Raw genomic sequence first — 19,028 nt, 5'->3', positions numbered from 1 at the left:
ACCTATAAATTATATATTAGCTTTGTTTTTCGTGATTTTTCCTCTTTTTAAAAATTGTATTTAATACTTTTTCCTAACATATAAATTTGGGCTTCTAATATCTAATACTAATAAGTTCGTATGCTTTTTTTTTTTTGGTAGATTAGCTTCAGATTTGGCTTTAGTACTGACTAATCTAATGTATATGCACAAATATTTTACTATTATAAAAGCATCCTATAGAAAATATTAACTTAAACGAGAGATTTGTGAGGTGTGTACTAATATATGCTGAGTACTGTACATATATGGTGTACCTCAGGATGTATTGAGTCAACCAAGACACTCTTGATATATTCAATTACGTAAAAGTGTTCCTCAATGAGGATGGATACTAGATTATTAATGTCTGTTTCTGCAGATCTGGTAGTGACCGTCTTGACTTCAGTACAGGAGATTGGGGTTTTGGGTCATGGCAGGAAGAGGTGGAGCAACGAGACCTAACGGGCCGAACACCGGCAACAAAATCTGTCAGTTCAAATTAGTGCTGCTGGGAGAGTCTGCTGTGGGGAAGTCGAGTCTAGTGCTTCGCTTTGTAAAAGGACAGTTTCATGAGTTTCAGGAAAGCACAATAGGAGGTAAGACATATGTTTCATTGCCTCTATTATTACTCGTCTGTTTTAGAAAAAAATATATATATATATTAAAGAAATGTTTAATGGAACCTAGTTTAGTTAATTGATACCTTTAATGTTTTTAAAGAATTTTGTGTTATATGTTTTATTGTAATGGGTTTGTATTAGGGCTGGGGGATACAGAAAAAACAAAACAAGATATTATGTTTCATATCATTCAGTATCAATAATTATTGAATATTTTTTTAACAATCCATTTAGGATGTTTAGGATTTTTTAACCACTTTAATTAGCCAATATTGCCAAGGCAAATAGATTTAATAGTCAAAAACAAAAATATTTAAACAAAAATATCTGATCTTGATAAATAAAATCTTACAAAGTGTATGCAATGGTAAAGCGTAAATGCTGAAGAATCAAAGCTAACTTTATATTGTCAGTAATAATGATACAGTAAACCTCAAACTCTTTAAACAAAACAAATGATGATAACCAAATCTGAGCTGTCAAGTGAAGGAACCAACCATCATTATTCAAATACATACTGCAATATAACACATTGTTGGATGACTACATTACCCACTATGCTAAAAAATCTTTCAGATGGCGTGTTAGTGGCTGGGATGCAAAAGGAAAAAAAAACACTCGGGCAACATCCTTACATCCTTGTTTTATTTACAATCTCTTCACTGCTGCTATTGACCTTATTCTTTAATGCGGATTTGCGCTCGTTTTATTGCCACTGTTTTAGAACTTTCAATTCAGTTTCCTGTGGGAGAAAGGACTAGGAATAATAAACGGCAGAAAACGGTCAAACTACTTGCTTTACAATCAAGTGTTTGCATGGCTATACAGACCAAGCAGAATAATATAATAGGAAAATATCAGCTTGCAACGTCAAACAGCATAACGAGCTGTTTTTAATGTCTAAAAATTAATGAGAGTGAATGAGACCGGAAGTTCAATTCAATTCAATTAACCTTTATTTGTATATCGCTTATACAATGTATATTGTGTCAAAGCAGCTTCACATAAAAGGTCACAGTAAATAGGAACAGTGTAGTTCAGTTTGTAGTGTTTAAGTTCAGTTCAGTTGAGCTCAGTTCAGTGTGGTTTAATAATCACTACTGAGAGTCCAAATATTGATGAGCAAATCCAACGATGAGCAGCTCTACAGATCCCGAACCATGCAAGCCAGTGGCGACAGCGGAGAGGGAAAAAAAACTTCACTAAATGGCGAAGTGTCTTGATAAATATCTAGTCAAATATTATTTAATGTCATCATGGCAAAGATAAAATAAATCCGTTATTAGAAATGAGTTAAAACTATTATGATTAGAAATGTGTTGAAAAAAAATCTTGTCTCTGTCAACAGAAATTGGGGAAAAAAAAGGGGGGGGTGGGGGAGGGGGCTAATAATTCTGACTTCAACTGTATATCCTATCTATGCTAAGTCTAAATTGTGATTAAATATATCAATGCATTTTTATATTTAATTATACATTTATATTCATTAATAAAATTCTTACCATGCTGAAAAGTTCTTAAACAGTTGACACGTGCAGTCATAAGGCCCAGATTTAATTACCAGATTAAATCAGTTACCAGATGCTGACTGTATATGATCTAATGCATGTCTGTCTCTCTCCATTAGCCGCCTTCTTGACTCAAACATTATGTTTGGATGACACAACGGTGAAGTTTGAGATCTGGGATACAGCTGGCCAGGAGCGCTACCACAGTCTGGCCCCAATGTATTACAGAGGAGCACAGGCGGCCATAGTGGTGTATGACATCACAAATGAAGTGAGTCCTGAAGTGCTTCATTCACTTTGCTCTTTTAAAAACAAATACTTTTTCCTAATCTTTTAAGACTGTAAAATGACTATAAATATCCTCATGCATCCATAAAAAGCATTTTTATTGAAACTAAAGGCTCGTACACATCGTTTATCGTCAGCATTTTTCCAAGACGTTTCTCCGGATTCAAACCCAAACGATTTTCACAGGCGTCCAGCAGAAGAGTATGCAAAATCACTCCTTGATATTAGATGGCGCTACACAACTTTAAGCTTCTGACATCCGCTTGTAACACAGAAGAAGAAGACAAAGTTGACACAAAGTTGTTATGGATGGTTCAAGAAGCAGCTCCAGCTCTAGCGATGAAGAAATGATTATTGTTCACCAGAGCAATAAGTAGCTCCACATTCATATCGCCTCTGGGTATCTTCCTCAATGTGCGCTCGCATTGACAGCTTTGCGCTTGAGCGCCTCCAAGTGTTGTTTACTTTAACTTCAGCAGCTCCGTACACGTGAACAAAAGTGCCAATCTGATTGGTGGAGAAGGTTTTGACGGCACGTCAAAACAAAAAAAAAGTTTTGCGCATTGGTGTGCATGATCACATTGACACCCTTTATTTAATTTAATTCAATTCAATTCCCCTTTATTTGTATAGCGCTTTTACAATGTATATTGTGTCAAAGCAGCTTCACATAAAAGGTCATAGTAAATAGGAACAGTGTAGTTCAGTTTGTAGTGTTTAAGTTCAGTTCAGTTGAGCTCAGTTCAGTGTGGTTTAAAATCACATTTACATTTACATTTAGTCATTTAGCAGACGCTTTTATCCAAAGCGACTTACAAATGAGGACAAGGAAGCAATTTACACAACTATAAGAGCAGCAGTGAGTAAGTGCTATAGACAAGTTTCAGGTGTGTAAAGTCTAAGAAGCAAAACATTAGTAGATATTTTTTTTTTTTTTTGAGAGAGAGAGAAGGAGGGCACAGTTAGTGGTATAGCCAGAGAGGCAATTGCAGATTAGGAAGGAAAGTGGAGACTAAACAGTTGCGTTTTTAGTCGTTTCTTGAAGACAGCAAGTGACTCTGCTGTTCTGATGTAGTTAGGGAGTTCATTCCACCAACTGGGCAGACTGAATGTGAGAGTTCGGGAAAGGGATTTCTTCCCTCTTTGGGATGGAACAACGATGCGACGTTCATTCACAGAACGCAAGTTTCTGGAGGGCACATATATCTGCAGAAGTGAGAGCAGATACGAAGGAGCACAGCTAGAGGTCACTTTGTAAGCAAACATCAGAGCTTTGAATTTGATGCGGGCAGCAACTGGCAGCCAGTGCAAACGGGTGAGTAGCGGAGTGACATGTGCTCTTTTGGTTTCATCAAAGACCACTCGTGCTGCTGCGTTCTGAAGCAGCTGAAGAGGTTTGATAGAACTAGCTGGTAGCCCGGCTAGCAGAGAGTTGCAATAGTCCAGTTTGGAGAGGACAAGAGCTTGAACAATGAGTTGAGCTGTATGTTCAGATAGGAAGGGTCGGACCTTTCTGATGTTGTAGAGTGCGAATCTGCAAGATCAAGCAGTTCTAGAAATGTGGTCAGAGAAGTTCAGTTGGTCATCAATCGTAACTCCAAGGCTTTTTACCATTTTGGATGCAGTGATGGTTGCTCCATCCATCTGGATTGAAAAGTTATGGTGAAGAGTCGGGTTGGCAGAAACTTCAAGCATTTCCGTTTTCATGAGGTTAAGCTGGAGATGATGAACTTTCATCCAGAGTGAAATGTCTGACAGGCAGGCTGAAATGCGAGCTGGAACCGAGGGATCATCAGGGTGGAAAGAGAGGTATAGCTGGGTGTCATCAGCATAGCAGTGGTAGGAAAAACCATGTTTCTGGATGACTGTTCCTAAAGATGCCGTGTAGATAGAGAAGAGAAGTGGCCCAAGCACAGAGCCCTGAGGTACCCCAGTGTATAGATGCTGTAGGTTGGACACCTCTCCCCTCCATGACACCCTGAATGACCTGTCCGAGAGGTAGGAACTGAACCATTGAATAACAGTGCCTGTGATGCCCAGTGACTCAAGCGTAGATAGCAGGATCTGGTGGTTTACAGTGTCAAAAGCAGTGTCAAAATCACTACTGAGAGTTTAAATACTGAAGAGCAAATCCATCGATGCGCAGCTCTATAGATCCCGAACCATGCAAGCCAGTGGCGACAGCGGAGAGGGAAAAAAACCCTTCACTAATTGGTGAAAGTGAAGAAAAAAAACCTTGAGAGAAACCAGACTCAGTTGGGCAAGATCATTTTAATTTCTCCGCTGGCCAAACGTCTTGTGCAGAGCTGCAGTCTCAGCGGCGGAGGCTGGAAGCTGGCCTCAGCGAAGACTCGTCTGTCTCTGGAGCGTCACAGGAATCAGTCTTATGTTATCCACTCCTCCATCACCACCACCACAGTAGCTGCTCAGGATACGACCTGGTCCAGGATATGGAAACCTTGGGATCATCTCGTCGTTGGTCTTGGATCGAATCAGTGACTCTGCATAGTCTGAGGGCCTCAGGAAGAGTATCCCCAAGTGGAAATGGAGAATAAAGAGAATAATTAGCGTAGCTGCTGTTCATAGTGTATATAAACATGGTGTAGAAACCTGTGTGGAAGCCCGCTAAGTGGTGCACTGAGTGTATGCTTTACTAAACAGATAGGTCTTTAATCAAGTTTTGTGTGTCTGAGCCTCGGACGTTATCAGGAAGGCTATTCCAGAGTTTAGGAGCCATAAATGAGAAGGCTCGACCTCCTTTACTCGACTTTGCTATTCTAGGTACTACCAGAAGCCCTGAGTTTTGAGATCTTAAAGAGCGAGTTGGATTGTAGCGAGACAGAAGATTGGTTAGATAAACAGGAGTTAGATTATTTAAAGCTTTGTAGGTAAGAAGCAATATTTTAAATTCAATACGAAACTTAACAGGCAGCCAGTGTAAGGAGGATAAAATTGGGGTGATGTGATCAAATTTTCTAGACCTGGTAAGAACTCTGGCAGCTGCATTTTGTACTAATTGAAGTTTGTTAATAGAGGATGCTGGCAGCCAGCAAACAGTGCATTACAGTAGTCCAGCCTAGAAGTCATAAAAGCATGGACTAGCTTTTCTGCATCTGAGATGGATAGCATACTTCGTAACTTAGCAATGTTTCTCAGATGAAAGAAAGCAGTTTTTGTGACATGGGATATATGATTTTTAAAAGTTAAATTGCTGTCTAATATGACACCCAGATCTTTTATAGTAGAGCTAACGCTAACTTTGTATCCCTCTAATTGTAGGTCGAGTTGTGAGATCTGCTGTGTACAGGATTTAGGCCCAATAAGTAATAATAATAAGTAATTTAGTCACAAGGTGTTAAACGTCGACTGAAAACATGAGCAAAAAACGTCTCTGTGTGCACGGGCTTTAAGCTGCAAAAATGAGCCTTTCTAAAGTCCTTTCTGCCTTCCTGTGAGTGAATGCAACAAACTTGCGTCAAATATTTAACATAAGGAAATGGTGTTAACATGTATATAAATAAAAAAGGGTCAGCAAAAGGGTAAAATTTGTTTTAACTAAATTACTGCTTGCATAATAAGTGGACTCATCACTAAAAAAATGACAACATTAAGCACAAACAGGAAAGCTTTGAATACAGAAAATGCATGTGTTTTTCCCTCTTTTTTTTCAGGAATCATTTGCACGTGCGAAAAACTGGGTGAAAGAGCTTCAAAGACAAGCCAGTCCAAATATTGTAATAGCTTTGGCTGGGAACAAGGCAGACCTTGCCAACAAGAGAGCGTTGGACTTTCAGGTTAGTGGTGTTTGAACAGCCACAGAGGAGCAGACGCTTCCTGTTGGCTTTACAAATGAGACGTGAAAATGTTTAGAAACAAACAAACATGCCGTGCAGACTTCCAGACGCGTACAAACTGTCTGTTTCCAGTTTCAAACCCTCACTTGTTTTCTGTCGTACACAGGATGCGCAGTCATATGCAGATGACAACAGTTTGCTCTTTATGGAAACCTCGGCAAAGACTTCAATGAACGTCAGTGAGATTTTTATGGCGATCGGTAAGTTGTCATCCAGAATTACCTGGCTACTTTTTTGACAAATAGTTATAAATACTGTTCACAAGTTTAAGACTAATAAGAATTACTGTGTTATTCATTCCAAATGTAAAACAATAGGGTTTCATTTTATCTGCCCCCTGATACACACTCCAAAAGTTTTGCTGCTGATGATAATAAGTTTTAAACCATTTTGGATTTCTTTGGTTATTATGCTTCATATACACTCACCGGTCACTTTATTAGGTACACCTTTTTGCCCTCAGAACTGCCTAAATCTTGGCATAGATACTGGAAAATTCCTCAGAGATTTTGCTCCATTTTGTCGTGATTTGTCGATGATCCATGATGCGAATCTCCCGTTCCACCCCATCCCCACAGGTGCTGTATTGGATTCAGTTCATGTGACTGTTTAGGCCATTAGAGTACAGTGAACTCATTGTCATGTTCAAGAAACCAGTCTGAGATGATTCACGCTTTATGACATGGTGCGTTATCCTGCTGGAAGTAGCTATCAGACGATGAGTACACTGTGGTCATAAAGGGATGGACATGGTCAGCAACAATACTCAGGTAGGCTGTGGTGTTGACACGATGCTCAATTGGTGCTAATGGGCCCAAAGTGTGCCAAGAAAATATCCCCCACACCATTACACCACCAGCCTGAACCATTGATACAAGGCAGGATTGATCCTTGCTTTCATGTTGTTGACGGCAAATTTTGACCCGACCATCCGAATGTGGCAGCTCGTTTCTCCAATTTTCTATTGTCCAATTTTGGTGAGCCTGTGTGAATTATAGCCTCAGTTTCCTGTTCTTACATGAGTGGCACTCGGTGTGGTCTTCTGCTGCTGCAGCCCATCTGCCTCAAGGTTGGATGTGTTGTGCTTTCAGAGATGCTCTTCTGCAAACCTCGGTGGTTATTTGAGTTACTGTTGCCTTTCTATCAGCTGGAACCAGTCTGGCTATTCACTTTTGGCATCAACAAGGCATTTGCGCCCTCAGACCTGACGGTCACTGGATATTTTCTCTTTTTCAGACCATTCTCTGTAGAGTAGAGATGGTTGTGTGTGAAAATCCCAGTAGATCAGCAGTTTCTGAAATACTCAGACCAGCCTGTCTGGCACCAACAACCATGCCACATTCAAAGTCACTTAAATCATCTTTCTTTCCCATTCTGATGCTCGGTTTGAACTGCAGCAGATCGTCTTGACCATGTCTACATGCCTAAATGCATTGAGTTGCTGCCATGTGATTGGCTGATTAGAAATTTGCATTAACAGCAGTTGGACAGGTGTACCTAATAAAGTGGCCAGTGAGTAATTTCAACCACAGCATTTTTATTTTAGTTCTTAAATTTCAGAAATGCAGCATAAATAATATTTGGGTTAAAATTGTTTTACATTTTGTTAATTTCAACACAAATAAAAGCCAAAACAATAGTTCACAGGTAAAAGTGACTCAATTAATTATGTAATTAAACACGGTAAAGCCAAAACTACAATAGAAGCCACAGTGCCAGGCATTTTATTACATCATAATTGCATTACGTTGTGTTATATTCATTTAAAAGGTCTCTGGACAAATTTAAGGTGAAGGTAGATTGACCAAAATGGCCTTTTTGGTTGCAAAGGTTGCCAACCCCTGATCTATTGACCTTATTCTTTGCGTACGAATGGGCAGCCATTTGAATCGGTTTGGCTCAAGACTTCCGATCGCATTCATTTTTAGACGTTATTAACAGATAGATGTTGCAAACTGATATTTTCTTCTTATATTATTTTGCTTTGTATGTATAGTCATGAGCACACTTGTTTGTAGAGTAAATAGTTTGACTGTTTTCTGCCGTTTATTATTCCTATTAATTTCCCCCATAGGCAAATGAATCAGAAGTTCTAAAACAGGGGTGCCCAAACTCAGTCCTGGAGGGCCGGTGTCCTGCAGATTTTAGCTCCAACTTGCCTCAACACAGGATGTTTCTAAAAAGCCTAGTAAGGCTGCGGTCAAACTAGAGTTTGAGCATGCGAATTTCTGTAGTATGGTGCTGCGAAAAGGGGCGGGATTTAACATTTTAAAAAGCTAATGATTGGTCCATATTTTAATTTTCTGTCCAGAGTGGTCTCGAGTGGTCTCACGCAGTCAAGTGATGCGATTTCTCAGGTCAGAGTTCACCAAGCTTGAACTTTCCAACGCAGCAAACTGAGAAACTTATCGCACGAGCTTGCGTTTTCAGTCTGACGCATTCACATGTGTATGAATGGAAGTCTAGAGAGAAAAGTACAGTATGACCACAGCTTAAGAGCTTGATTAGCTAGACCAGGTGTCTGATTTGGGTTGGAACTAAACTTTGCAGGACACCGGCCCTCCAGGACAGAGTTTGGGCACCCCTGATCTAAAACAATTACAAAAATGAGCGCACTTCCTCCTTGCAAAATAAAGTCATTACGGTTGTTTTCTCAAACTAAAGCCATTCAGATGCTTACATATCATATCTAACAAGAAATTAAAAAAAAAATAAAAAAAAACATACGAGGTTATTTTTTTGGTTTACAACTTGAAATATGGAGTTAGTCTAACTGCAGTCTAATTGGCTCATAATTAAGGACTCAAGATGCAGTTTTTGTGTGAACCGCATGCTTCATAATGTGATCGCACATCATCAAATTACCACTTGCAGTGTTATTAGAAAATACATTTGACACACATCTGTGCCACTCAAACAAATAAAGAGCTAAAAAGCATGAGCCCACAGGGCCAACTGTGAATTTTCTACCTGGCATATCTGATTTTGTTCTGACAAATACTGTTGAAGTCAAAATAATTAGCCCTCTGAAATGGTTTTTATTTACCAAATGATGTTTAACAGAGCAAGGAATTTTTCACAGTATTTCCTATCATATTTTTTCATCTGGAGAAAGTCTTATTTGTTTTATTTCGTCTGGAATAAAACCAGTTTTTAATTTTTTAAAACCATTTTAAGGTCAATATTATTAGCCCCCCTAAGCTATATTTGTTTTCAATTGTCTACAACAGTGGTTCTCAAACTGGGGGTCACGACCCCTGCGGGGGTCGCAGAGTAATTTCAAGGGGTCGCGAGAGTGATTTAAAAATTGTGTAATTTTCAGTGATTATAATAAATATTTTTCAGTATTACAAGTGAAAGCTAAATTTTACAATTTCTTAAAAGATATTACTGATAAATTCATAAAGTATTATTAGGACACGTTCAGGCAGAATGCATCTTTGAACTTGAAACGCAGCGCTCAGGAACAGTTAAAAACTTGTCATGTCAACTTGCGGCAGTAAACAAAGCCAAGTGGTGCTCAAAGCCCGCAACGCTTGCCCCGGCTTCGCGCTCTTCTTATTGGCCCACTGCTCTAAGCACTGAACACAACTGGATTGGCTAAAATAAGCTGTCAATCACTCAGTCAACGCCTCCTGTCTTCAGATGACAGGAGCTACAACCGCGAGAATGTAAAGCGCTGAAGATAAGAATGAAAACAACACTGACAGATTTAGAAACACCTAAAGCTACAACTAATGGCACATCTGATTACTGATCACGCGGTAAATGTTAATCCACCATCTACATTTTTCGAAGAGTGGATAAAAGACTTCCATTGGCTTCAAGTCTGCTCTGAAAATAACTAAAGCATTCACTGTAAAGTCTGTGGGACAGAATTTTCAGGTAACTGTTTGCCACATCTACACATTTTAAGCACGAGAGGTTCTGTTTAATCCTTTATTTAATCGCCAGATGATGTCAGCTGTGCAGCTATATGTAAACGTTAACACCAGGTACACCATCGCAAAAGGGCTTGCACTGAGTAAGATTAAACTAATATTGCAGCTCATCAAAAGAGCGGTATTGCTATTAAAATGACCTATGCATTTAATAAGGTATATGTCAAAATTATCTGTCCAATATCAGACACCACCCGTGAGAACACAGCACGGTTATCGTTAACAGATTCATTAATGAATTCATGTCAAGCAGTGTGTGCAGGGCCAGTGAGCGGTCCGTCCGTGCATCTTTTGGTCACTCAATTATGCTATAAAAATTTATTTTCTTGTGATAACAGGATTTCATAGAGACATATTTTCTTCACGCATGCATATATATTTTTTGCTTGTTAGTTTTGATTAGTGTTGGTTTCAAATGCAATAAATCTGTTTATAAAACTTTATTGTTTGTATATACTTTGGTAGTGGGGGTCGCGAGTTCTTGACGATCTTACATTGGGGGTCGCTGGTTTAAAAGTTTGAGAACCACTGGTCTACAGAACAAACCACTGTTATACAATGATTTGCCTAATTAACCTAGTTAAGCCTTTAAATGTCACTTTGTTTTGATACTAGTATCTTGAAAAATATCTAGTCAAATATTATGTACTGTCATCATGGCAAAGATAAAATAAATAAGTTATTAAATCTACTATATTTAGAAATGTGTTGAAAAAATCCGTTAAACAGAAATTAGGTTAATAATTCAGGAGGGCTAATATTTCTGAACTGTACATAATGTGGTGATCAAACTTTCACGCACACTCACAAACCTAATAAAAAGATTGCTCCATATATTAACAAAACATTTCCATGTCTGTCTCCGCACCTCAGCAAAGAAGCTCCCAAAGAACGAGCCCCAGCCCGCAGGTGCCAACACAGCCCGCAACAGAGGAGTGGATCTAACAGAAACAGCACAGCCTGCCAAAGGCTCCTGCTGTAGCACCTAAACCACGCTCCTCACCTCCTAACCAACCGCATCACATCTGGACATGGGGCTCCTCCTTCCAAAACCTCGCTCCTCCTCGGATTAGCTAAAGACTCTGTATAGCTGTGTTTCTAATACTTTCTTTTTTTTAACTTTCATTTTTAAAGAAGAATATGTAAATCAGCAGTCTACCGGATGCATGTATCACTACAAAAGCTAAATATACATTTTAACTTAATTCAGCAGGAGAACAAAAACAGATGAGAGAGTGAGAGAGAGAGATTGAGTGTGTTTGTATGCATTTAATACCTTATGATCAGGCCCCAGGCACAGTCTGCAATGTTTTTCAGCTAAAATGAGTAAAAAAAAGTCTTTCAGATTTCAAATAAGCTGTTCATATTGGCAATAGTAGCCAACTTGTTTAATAAACATTCATAACTATGTGGAAATCTACATGCAGATTTTGTCCGGGCCTGTTTACATAGCAAAAAAGCTTTTCTTACTTATGTTTTTGTCCTGTTTCTAGTCCAAAATATCTAAAAATTCTTAAATCAAGAAGCATTTTCCAGACAAAAAAAAAGTCTTTGTTTTCAGAAATTGTGTCAAAATGAAAACATAGTTCTTTAAAACATTCAAACACTATGACTTATGCCTTATTCAGTTCGGTTGAATCGCACTAGAGTTCATTTTCCCTCTTGGTGCGGTTCGTTTGGGCAGGTGTGAATGGTGCAATTGCACTGGAGTGCGCACCAAAAAAAGCAATACCGAGACCTCCTTGAAGAGGTGGTCTCAGTACGCTTTCAAACAAACCCTGGAGCGGTTCGTTTGTCGTGAGAACATGATCCAAACTAAAATAGACCCAACCGCAAAAAAATATACTGCACCTTTTTGGACTAATCCAGCTGCCGTAGGCCGATGCGCTGTGCATTGTGAATATGGAGGAAAATATTTGTTAACAGCACTTTACCAACAATTTTAAACAGAGAGAGAGAGAGAAACATTACCTGATGGATCGTTGGTAATATTTCCAGAAGATGACCATGTCGCAGTTTAGCTAAATTAATTCACACCACCTCTTGAAGTGACTTGCGATGCGCCTTCGCCATTTGCAATGCATTTAAACATTGTTTTCCGGCTGCAGCCACGCTTCATTCTCGAAATGTAAAGTTTGTCTAAAGTGATGTATACAAACTGTATAATATACTATGAGCAGGGATACAATCAGCCAGCGCAGTCGTAGCTCCATAGTATATAAAGCGACATTGTGTGTCTGCAGGTTTATTTATTCTGACCAATCGAAAATACGTTCAATAACATCTGGCCAATGAGTGATGTGGATTTTGTCACATGACTGCATTTTGGTTCTTTTCAACTGGTTCGGACCAAAGCAATCAGTGTGGTGTGAAAAGGACCCAAAACGGCATAAAAATGCTACTTGCCCTTGGTCTAGACCAAATAAGCTGAACTACAGATGTGAAAGCACCCTTACAAATTTGGTCCAACAAACATTCACACATCAATTCACACTAAGAGTTCTTTCACACCTAGACTTTTGTTCCGGAACCGGTTTCGTTTGCCCAGTTAGCATGGTTCGTTTGGCATATGTGAATCCAGCAATCGCGCTCAGATCTGCGCCAAAACAATCGCTTAGAGATCGCTTGAATGAGGTGGTCTCGGCTCGATTGAAACAAACTCTGGATCGATTGTAGTGAGAAAGCAATACGATCCGAGCCCGGTTATATCACAGTGTTTTATGGGTATGTAATATGCATACGGAGAATTATAAGTAGGGCGGGAGGTCATTCCAGACATCCCAAGTCTCCCGGAAGTTTCGGGAGTCTCCTGCAAACGCACAGAGACTCCTAGATGCCCGCAAACGAGTGATAATCTCTAAGAAATCGCGAGTCTCTCTCTCGGCCCTCAAATACGTCAGTCACCCTTTTCACGCCTCCCCACCGCATCCTTCCTCGCTCTTCAGACACATCGCGCGCACACCCGCAGCCCCCGCCCCAATGATGGGTATGATTTAGAGCAGTGCTTCTCAGCCACGTTCCTGGAGGACCACCAGCACTGCATGTTTTGGATGTCTCCATTGTCTGTCACACCCATTACAGGTCTTTCAGTCTCTGCTAATGAGCTGATAATCTGAATCAGGTGTGTTGGGTTAAGGAGACATGTTAAATCTGCAGAGCTGGTGGTCCTCCAGGAAACTGGTTGAGAAACACCGCTTTAGAGATTGTCATTTTAAATTTAATGTAACCTTTTATTAGTTTGTTTTAGCTACAAAAAGCTGGCAAATTCAATGTTTCAATTTAAATGCTGTAATTTAGATTAAAATGTACACACTGTCACCCGAGAGATAGAGGACAGTGGGAAGACTTTGATGAGAAAAATCAAGGCAAAGGCAGATTCTGGTTGACTAGTGTAAATGTGATTGTTCGTGTTTTTATTACAAAAAGTTATTATTAATTTAGAAAATTATATGGATTCAAAGTGATGTTTTCTATTTATTTTTTAAATATTCTAAAATAAATTAGGAAATTACCCATGGCCACTTGGTAAAATATTTTGGTATAGTTACCTTTGGCCCACAGTGCTCAATGATATTTGGCCCATTCATACAAAAAAGTTTGGGCACCCCTGCACTAAAAGATACAATATACAAACAATACATAAAGAATAGGGCTGCACGACGTTGGAAATAATTTACATTGTATTTATATCGCAGAGAAAAAAAAAATATTGCAATTTCACCAGATCACCAGATTTGCAAAGTCATTACTTTAGACTGATTGGGATGATGTTGTAGTGGAGTGAAATATAAAATATATTTTTATTTAATATAATAAACAAACTACAGTCATAAATAGACACAATTGAGCAAATTTTAAAGTGAAATAAGTGATGCTTTACGGTTTTCTGAGTCTAGCAGTATTCGGTTAAAGAAATTAAATAATCAAAATGAAAAATAACACAGCACAGTCTTTATCCTACAAGAAATGCAATATACATAATCCTCATTAAACTTCTTTATGCACAACTAGAATGCTTTAAACTGAGTACAGTAAACTCAGTAGTCACATATGTGATAAACTGATGATAAACTTTTACTCTATTGTGGTCAACCTCTGCAGTGTCTCCACAAATCTTGTGTGTTTTGGCCTGTGGTTTTCCTGTCATCTATAATCCCAACTCAACACTGCATATCTTGCGATGTGTCTATTGTGGACACACATTCTGATATCGATGCTTAAACTATATATTGTGCAGCCCTAATACAGAAGTAAAATAATAGATAAATACAATAAATAAAATACAAAAAGAAAATAAATAATAATAAAATTCAAAAATATAACACTGACCTTCAGTTTTAATCTAAATCAGTCTAATCCTGTTCAATTGAATGGTTTCCTGTAGAATTTGTGTCTTTAAAATACTGTATGGACGGTTTATAATTAAATGGGTCTTCATTTTAACAAGAAACAATCTGCCAATGAAGTAAGGAAAATAATCTTGTTATCGCTATGAAATAAAATTATTTCTGTCATGAACACTCTCAGGATTTAGTATGGTAATGAATATGTGGCAATGTTTATGTATTTAGTCTTGGTGGTATATATCTGCTAGTACAGAGACCTGCTACTGCCAGTTCATACACAGACATGCCGTCTGAGAATATAACATGCTGCTGCTGCAAACAATACATATGTAGCTCTCGTTGCAGATCTAAACATAGGTGGAGCTGGGGTGGAGGGGGGTCTCTGAAAACACGCCGCAGCCTGTCAGCGTAAAATGATGCTGAGCATTCAAACTGATGACGAGCAAGCTCATTGGCTACTGAGGTGACAGCAACCAATCTCCTGCGCCATGTAGTTAATGATGCAGGAGCAGATTAGGTGACCTATCAGGCTGCGCATGCATAGTTTCGTGGCAGAAATTTCACTTTGCTTACCCAATTGGCAGATTATTTTTAGGTTTAAGAAGAAAAACAAAACTCAATTTTGACATTATTACTAAAAACAAGATAATAGTTGTTGCTTGTCTAGAAAATGCTTCTTGATTTATTATTAATTTTAAATATTTAGACTAGAAACAAGACACACTCGAAGAAAGCAATTATTTTGCAGTGTATGCCTCAGAATTGAGAGAGAAAGAGTTAATCTTCTCAAAAAAAATAAAAATAAACAGATCCCCCACATGCTCCATCAGCAGCCAGTCTAATGCTGGTTGTAGTTTGGATGCAGTAGCTTATTTTAGTTAATCATTCCTCTGTGCGCCTGCCGTTTCCTCGATACGCCACAAACTGCTGATTTTCCTGAAGATATCAGGAAATACTCTCATACACTCTAAAACAGAGGTCTCCTGGAGGGCCGGTGTCCTGCATATTTTAGTTCCAACCCCAGATAACACACCTGAACCAGCTAATCAAGCTCTTTCTATGTATACTAGAATCTTCCAGGCAGGGGTGTTGGAACTAAACTATGCAGGACACAGACACTCCAGGACTGAGTTTGGTCACCTCTGCTCTAAAAAGTGATCAGTTGACTTTACTTTTAAAAAAGGGAGTAAACATTATGCCTCTAAAGCGATTAGTTGACTTTACTTAAAGGGATAGTTCACCCAAAAATTTTTATTGACTCACTATTTATTCATCCTCAAGTGGTTCCAAACATTTGTGAGTTGCTTTTTGTTTCTGTTGAACACCAAAGAAGATATTATGAAGAAAGCCTGAAAACCTGTAACCATTGACTTTCTTACTAGAGAAAATAATATGGAAGTCAATGGTTACAGGTTTTCAGCTTTTTTCAGGATATCTTCTTTGGTGTTCAGCAGAACAAACAAAGATTGAGTAAATAAATGACAATTTTCATTTTTGGTTAAACTATTGCTATAAAAAAATTAAATAGCTCACTATTTAAAATCCCCCTTAATGGTTCTAAACATTTGTGAGTTGCTTTTTGTTTTTGTTTAACACCAGGGAATATATCCAGAAGAAATCTGAAAACCTGTAACCATTGACTTTCATAGTAGACAAAGTACTATGGAAGTCAATGGTTACAGGTTTTCAGCTTTCTTCTGGATATCTTTTTTTGGTGTTCAGTAAAAGAAACAAACGAAGTTTGAGTAAATAATGACAGAATTTTCATTCTTTGATGAACTATTTCTTTAAAAAAAAATTATTGACTCACTATTTATTCATCCTCAAGTGATTCTAAACATTTGTGAGTTGCTTTTTGTTTCTGTTGAACACCAAAGAATATATTAGGAAGAAAGCTGAAAACCTGTAACCAGACTTTCTTACTAGAGAATATACAATGCAAGTCAATGGTTACAGGTTTTCAGCTTTCTTTAGGATACCTTCTTTGGTGATAAGCTGAAGAAAGAAACAAAGGTTGTGTAAATAATGACAGAATTTCATTTTTGGGTGAACTATCGCTTTAAAAAAAAAAGAGAAATCCCATTGCCTTAAAATAATTCAGTAAATGAACTGTGCATAAGTATACAAATTAAGTCAATGTAACAACTTGAGGTTACAACAGGTTTACTGCACTGTTACTGTTTAAGCGACTAGTTACTTAAAGTGAGTAAACCCGTTGCCTTAAAAGCAAAAGGTGGATTTTACGTTAAAAAAACCCCCGTAAAAGTCAGTAAACCTATTCACTTCACTTATAATTATGCACTGTGGCTCAGTGGTTAGCACTGTTGCCTCACAGCAAGAAGGTCGATGGTTCGAGTCCCGGCTGGGCCAGTTGGCATTTCTATATGAGAGTGTATAGGTGTTTCCCAGTACTGGGTTGCGGCTGGAAGGGCATGCGCTGCATAAAACGTGCCGGAAAAGTTGGCGGTTCATTCCGCTGTGGCAACGCAACCCCTGATAAATAAGAGACTAAGCCGAAGGAAAATGAATGAATTATGCAGTGTGTTTACTTAATTATAATGCAACAAGTTTACTTTAAGTCAACTAATCACTTTTTACAGTGAATTGTTTATAAGTAAAATCAACTTGTAGCTTTAAAGGTAACAGGTTTACTCACTTTTTTCTAGAAGTTATCGCATTTTTACAGTATAAAAAAGTCATCCAGCTTATTGGTGAGGATCATACGAATGGCTTGAATGACTTCAAGCAATGACTTTGGGGATAAAGAACAAATTAAGAAAGGCAGTCAGTAAAACATGTTCACCCTGCTGTATGAATTATTATATTATTGATTAATTGGGGCTGTATTCTCATCTCTGTATTATGTTATACACTTAACGTCAGGTCCATATGGAATCTGTGCATCTTACACTCTTCTGAGTTTTGAAGATTGAAACCTTGGTAGCTGTGCATATGATCAATTAGCCACAGTATTTAACATTATTTAAGAGGAAACATATATGCAAGGGGAAATAAATATAAGCATTTAATTCTTGTACAGGGATCTGTGCATTTCATGTGGCAAAATCTACTGAATTCTGAGGATTTAAACATTGAAATGTTTGTTTTTATTATTATTATTATGATTATCGGTGGCTGTGCACATGATAAAACTAGCCTGAATTAGCGCTGGGCAGATAAACCATATTATTTCGAACATTTATATCAAAAGCAATGAGAAGCTCTGGACTTTTTTACTCTGAACTGATTTAAGAGCCAATTACAGAGCAGAAATGTGCGACAATGGGAATCTAAAAGTGTGTTGATATTAGAGATGTAGCGAATTTTCGGCCACCGAGAATTTATCGGAAAATGTTATGCCATTTAATGGACTCTCTAATTTTTGTGGCTTGTTGGGATACTCTTTTAAATCTGGAAGCATTAACAACTCGAATCGAAATATATATTGGTACCATTCAATATGGAAAACAACTCTAGAGATTGCATTTCTGCCATATCGCCCAGCCCTAGCCTGAAGTATTTAACAAATATGCAATAATAAAATCAAGGCATTTGATTGAACTCTGCACAGATTCGGTGTGGTCCTGGTGATGATCAATTAAAATCTCTTTAACAACGTGGATAATTAACTTCAGCATCTCGAACACGTCCAGGAATTTTTCCCTGCTTTTTTTATTATTATTATTGTAATCTTACTGGATGTCATGAGCAAACTGTGTCACCGTCAGTGATGCAGTGCAGTTTTGTGTTGTCAAATGTACTCTGAGGACTAAAGGCATGTGTTTGCAGGCTGATTCGTGTCGTCCAACGAGATTAAAAGACTCTGAGGGCCTTTGCAGACCAAAACATTTTAAGATCTTCATCATGTTTTGAAGCATTGTTTAGATTTTGCCTGCCATGACAGACGGTAATTGTTTTGCACACTGTACAGCCTCTCATAAATCCTACTATCAGTTTAAAGCTTCTTTTTATTCACACACAAAGAATCATGTTTAAATGGTGGTCTTTTTAAATGTATGTAGTGTTATTAACAAATGAACTTGACATTTAGTCAGTGGTCTGTCTTGTACCTTCTCTTAAAATGGTTTTATTTCTAAAAATCGGATGAATTGCACAGTTTTGAGTTGCATTTCTTTTTCTGGTTTTAAAAGTGTGGCTGCCTGTTTCATCATCATGGACTATGGTGGACTGTCTAACACTCCTGAAGTACACAGGTAGCTGCGCCGGCTGACGTTCAATAAACCAAACAGCGGTGTAAAATGCATTAACACTGAGAGACTGATCGATTTTTAAATGTCCAGGTCTTAGTATATTTCCAATAAAGGGGGTGAATTGTATTTAATACACGCTGTGAATGCATGATTCAGGTGGCTGTGTATGTCTGTCTATTTATTGGGTTTCTGCAGGTTTCACCAAGTCAAATTTAAGACTTTAACACCATATTGCCTCA

General features: G+C 38.2%; 1 protein-coding gene across 1 annotated transcript in view; it reads left to right on the top strand.

The window, feature by feature from the left end:
* Nucleotides 1–18,920, top strand: part of rab5ab (RAB5A, member RAS oncogene family, b) — a 20,928-nt gene extending 2,008 nt beyond the window's left edge. Inside the window, exons 2-6 of the mRNA XM_056476264.1 lie at nt 401–617; nt 2,269–2,420; nt 6,109–6,231; nt 6,398–6,491; nt 11,106–18,920. Of these exons, the coding sequence (XP_056332239.1) occupies nt 452–617; nt 2,269–2,420; nt 6,109–6,231; nt 6,398–6,491; nt 11,106–11,221 (651 nt within the window). The 5' untranslated portion in view covers nt 401–451 and the 3' untranslated portion in view covers nt 11,222–18,920. The remainder of the gene's footprint in view (nt 1–400; nt 618–2,268; nt 2,421–6,108; nt 6,232–6,397; nt 6,492–11,105) is intronic.
* The last annotated feature ends 108 nt before the right edge of the window (nt 18,921–19,028 follow it).

Source organism: Danio aesculapii, chromosome 16 (assembly GCF_903798145.1).
Source record: "Danio aesculapii chromosome 16, fDanAes4.1, whole genome shotgun sequence".
Lineage (NCBI taxonomy): Eukaryota > Metazoa > Chordata > Actinopteri > Cypriniformes > Danionidae > Danio > Danio aesculapii.
The sequence above is the reverse complement of the archived record's forward strand: the minus strand, read 5'-3'. Positions and strand labels throughout refer to the sequence as shown.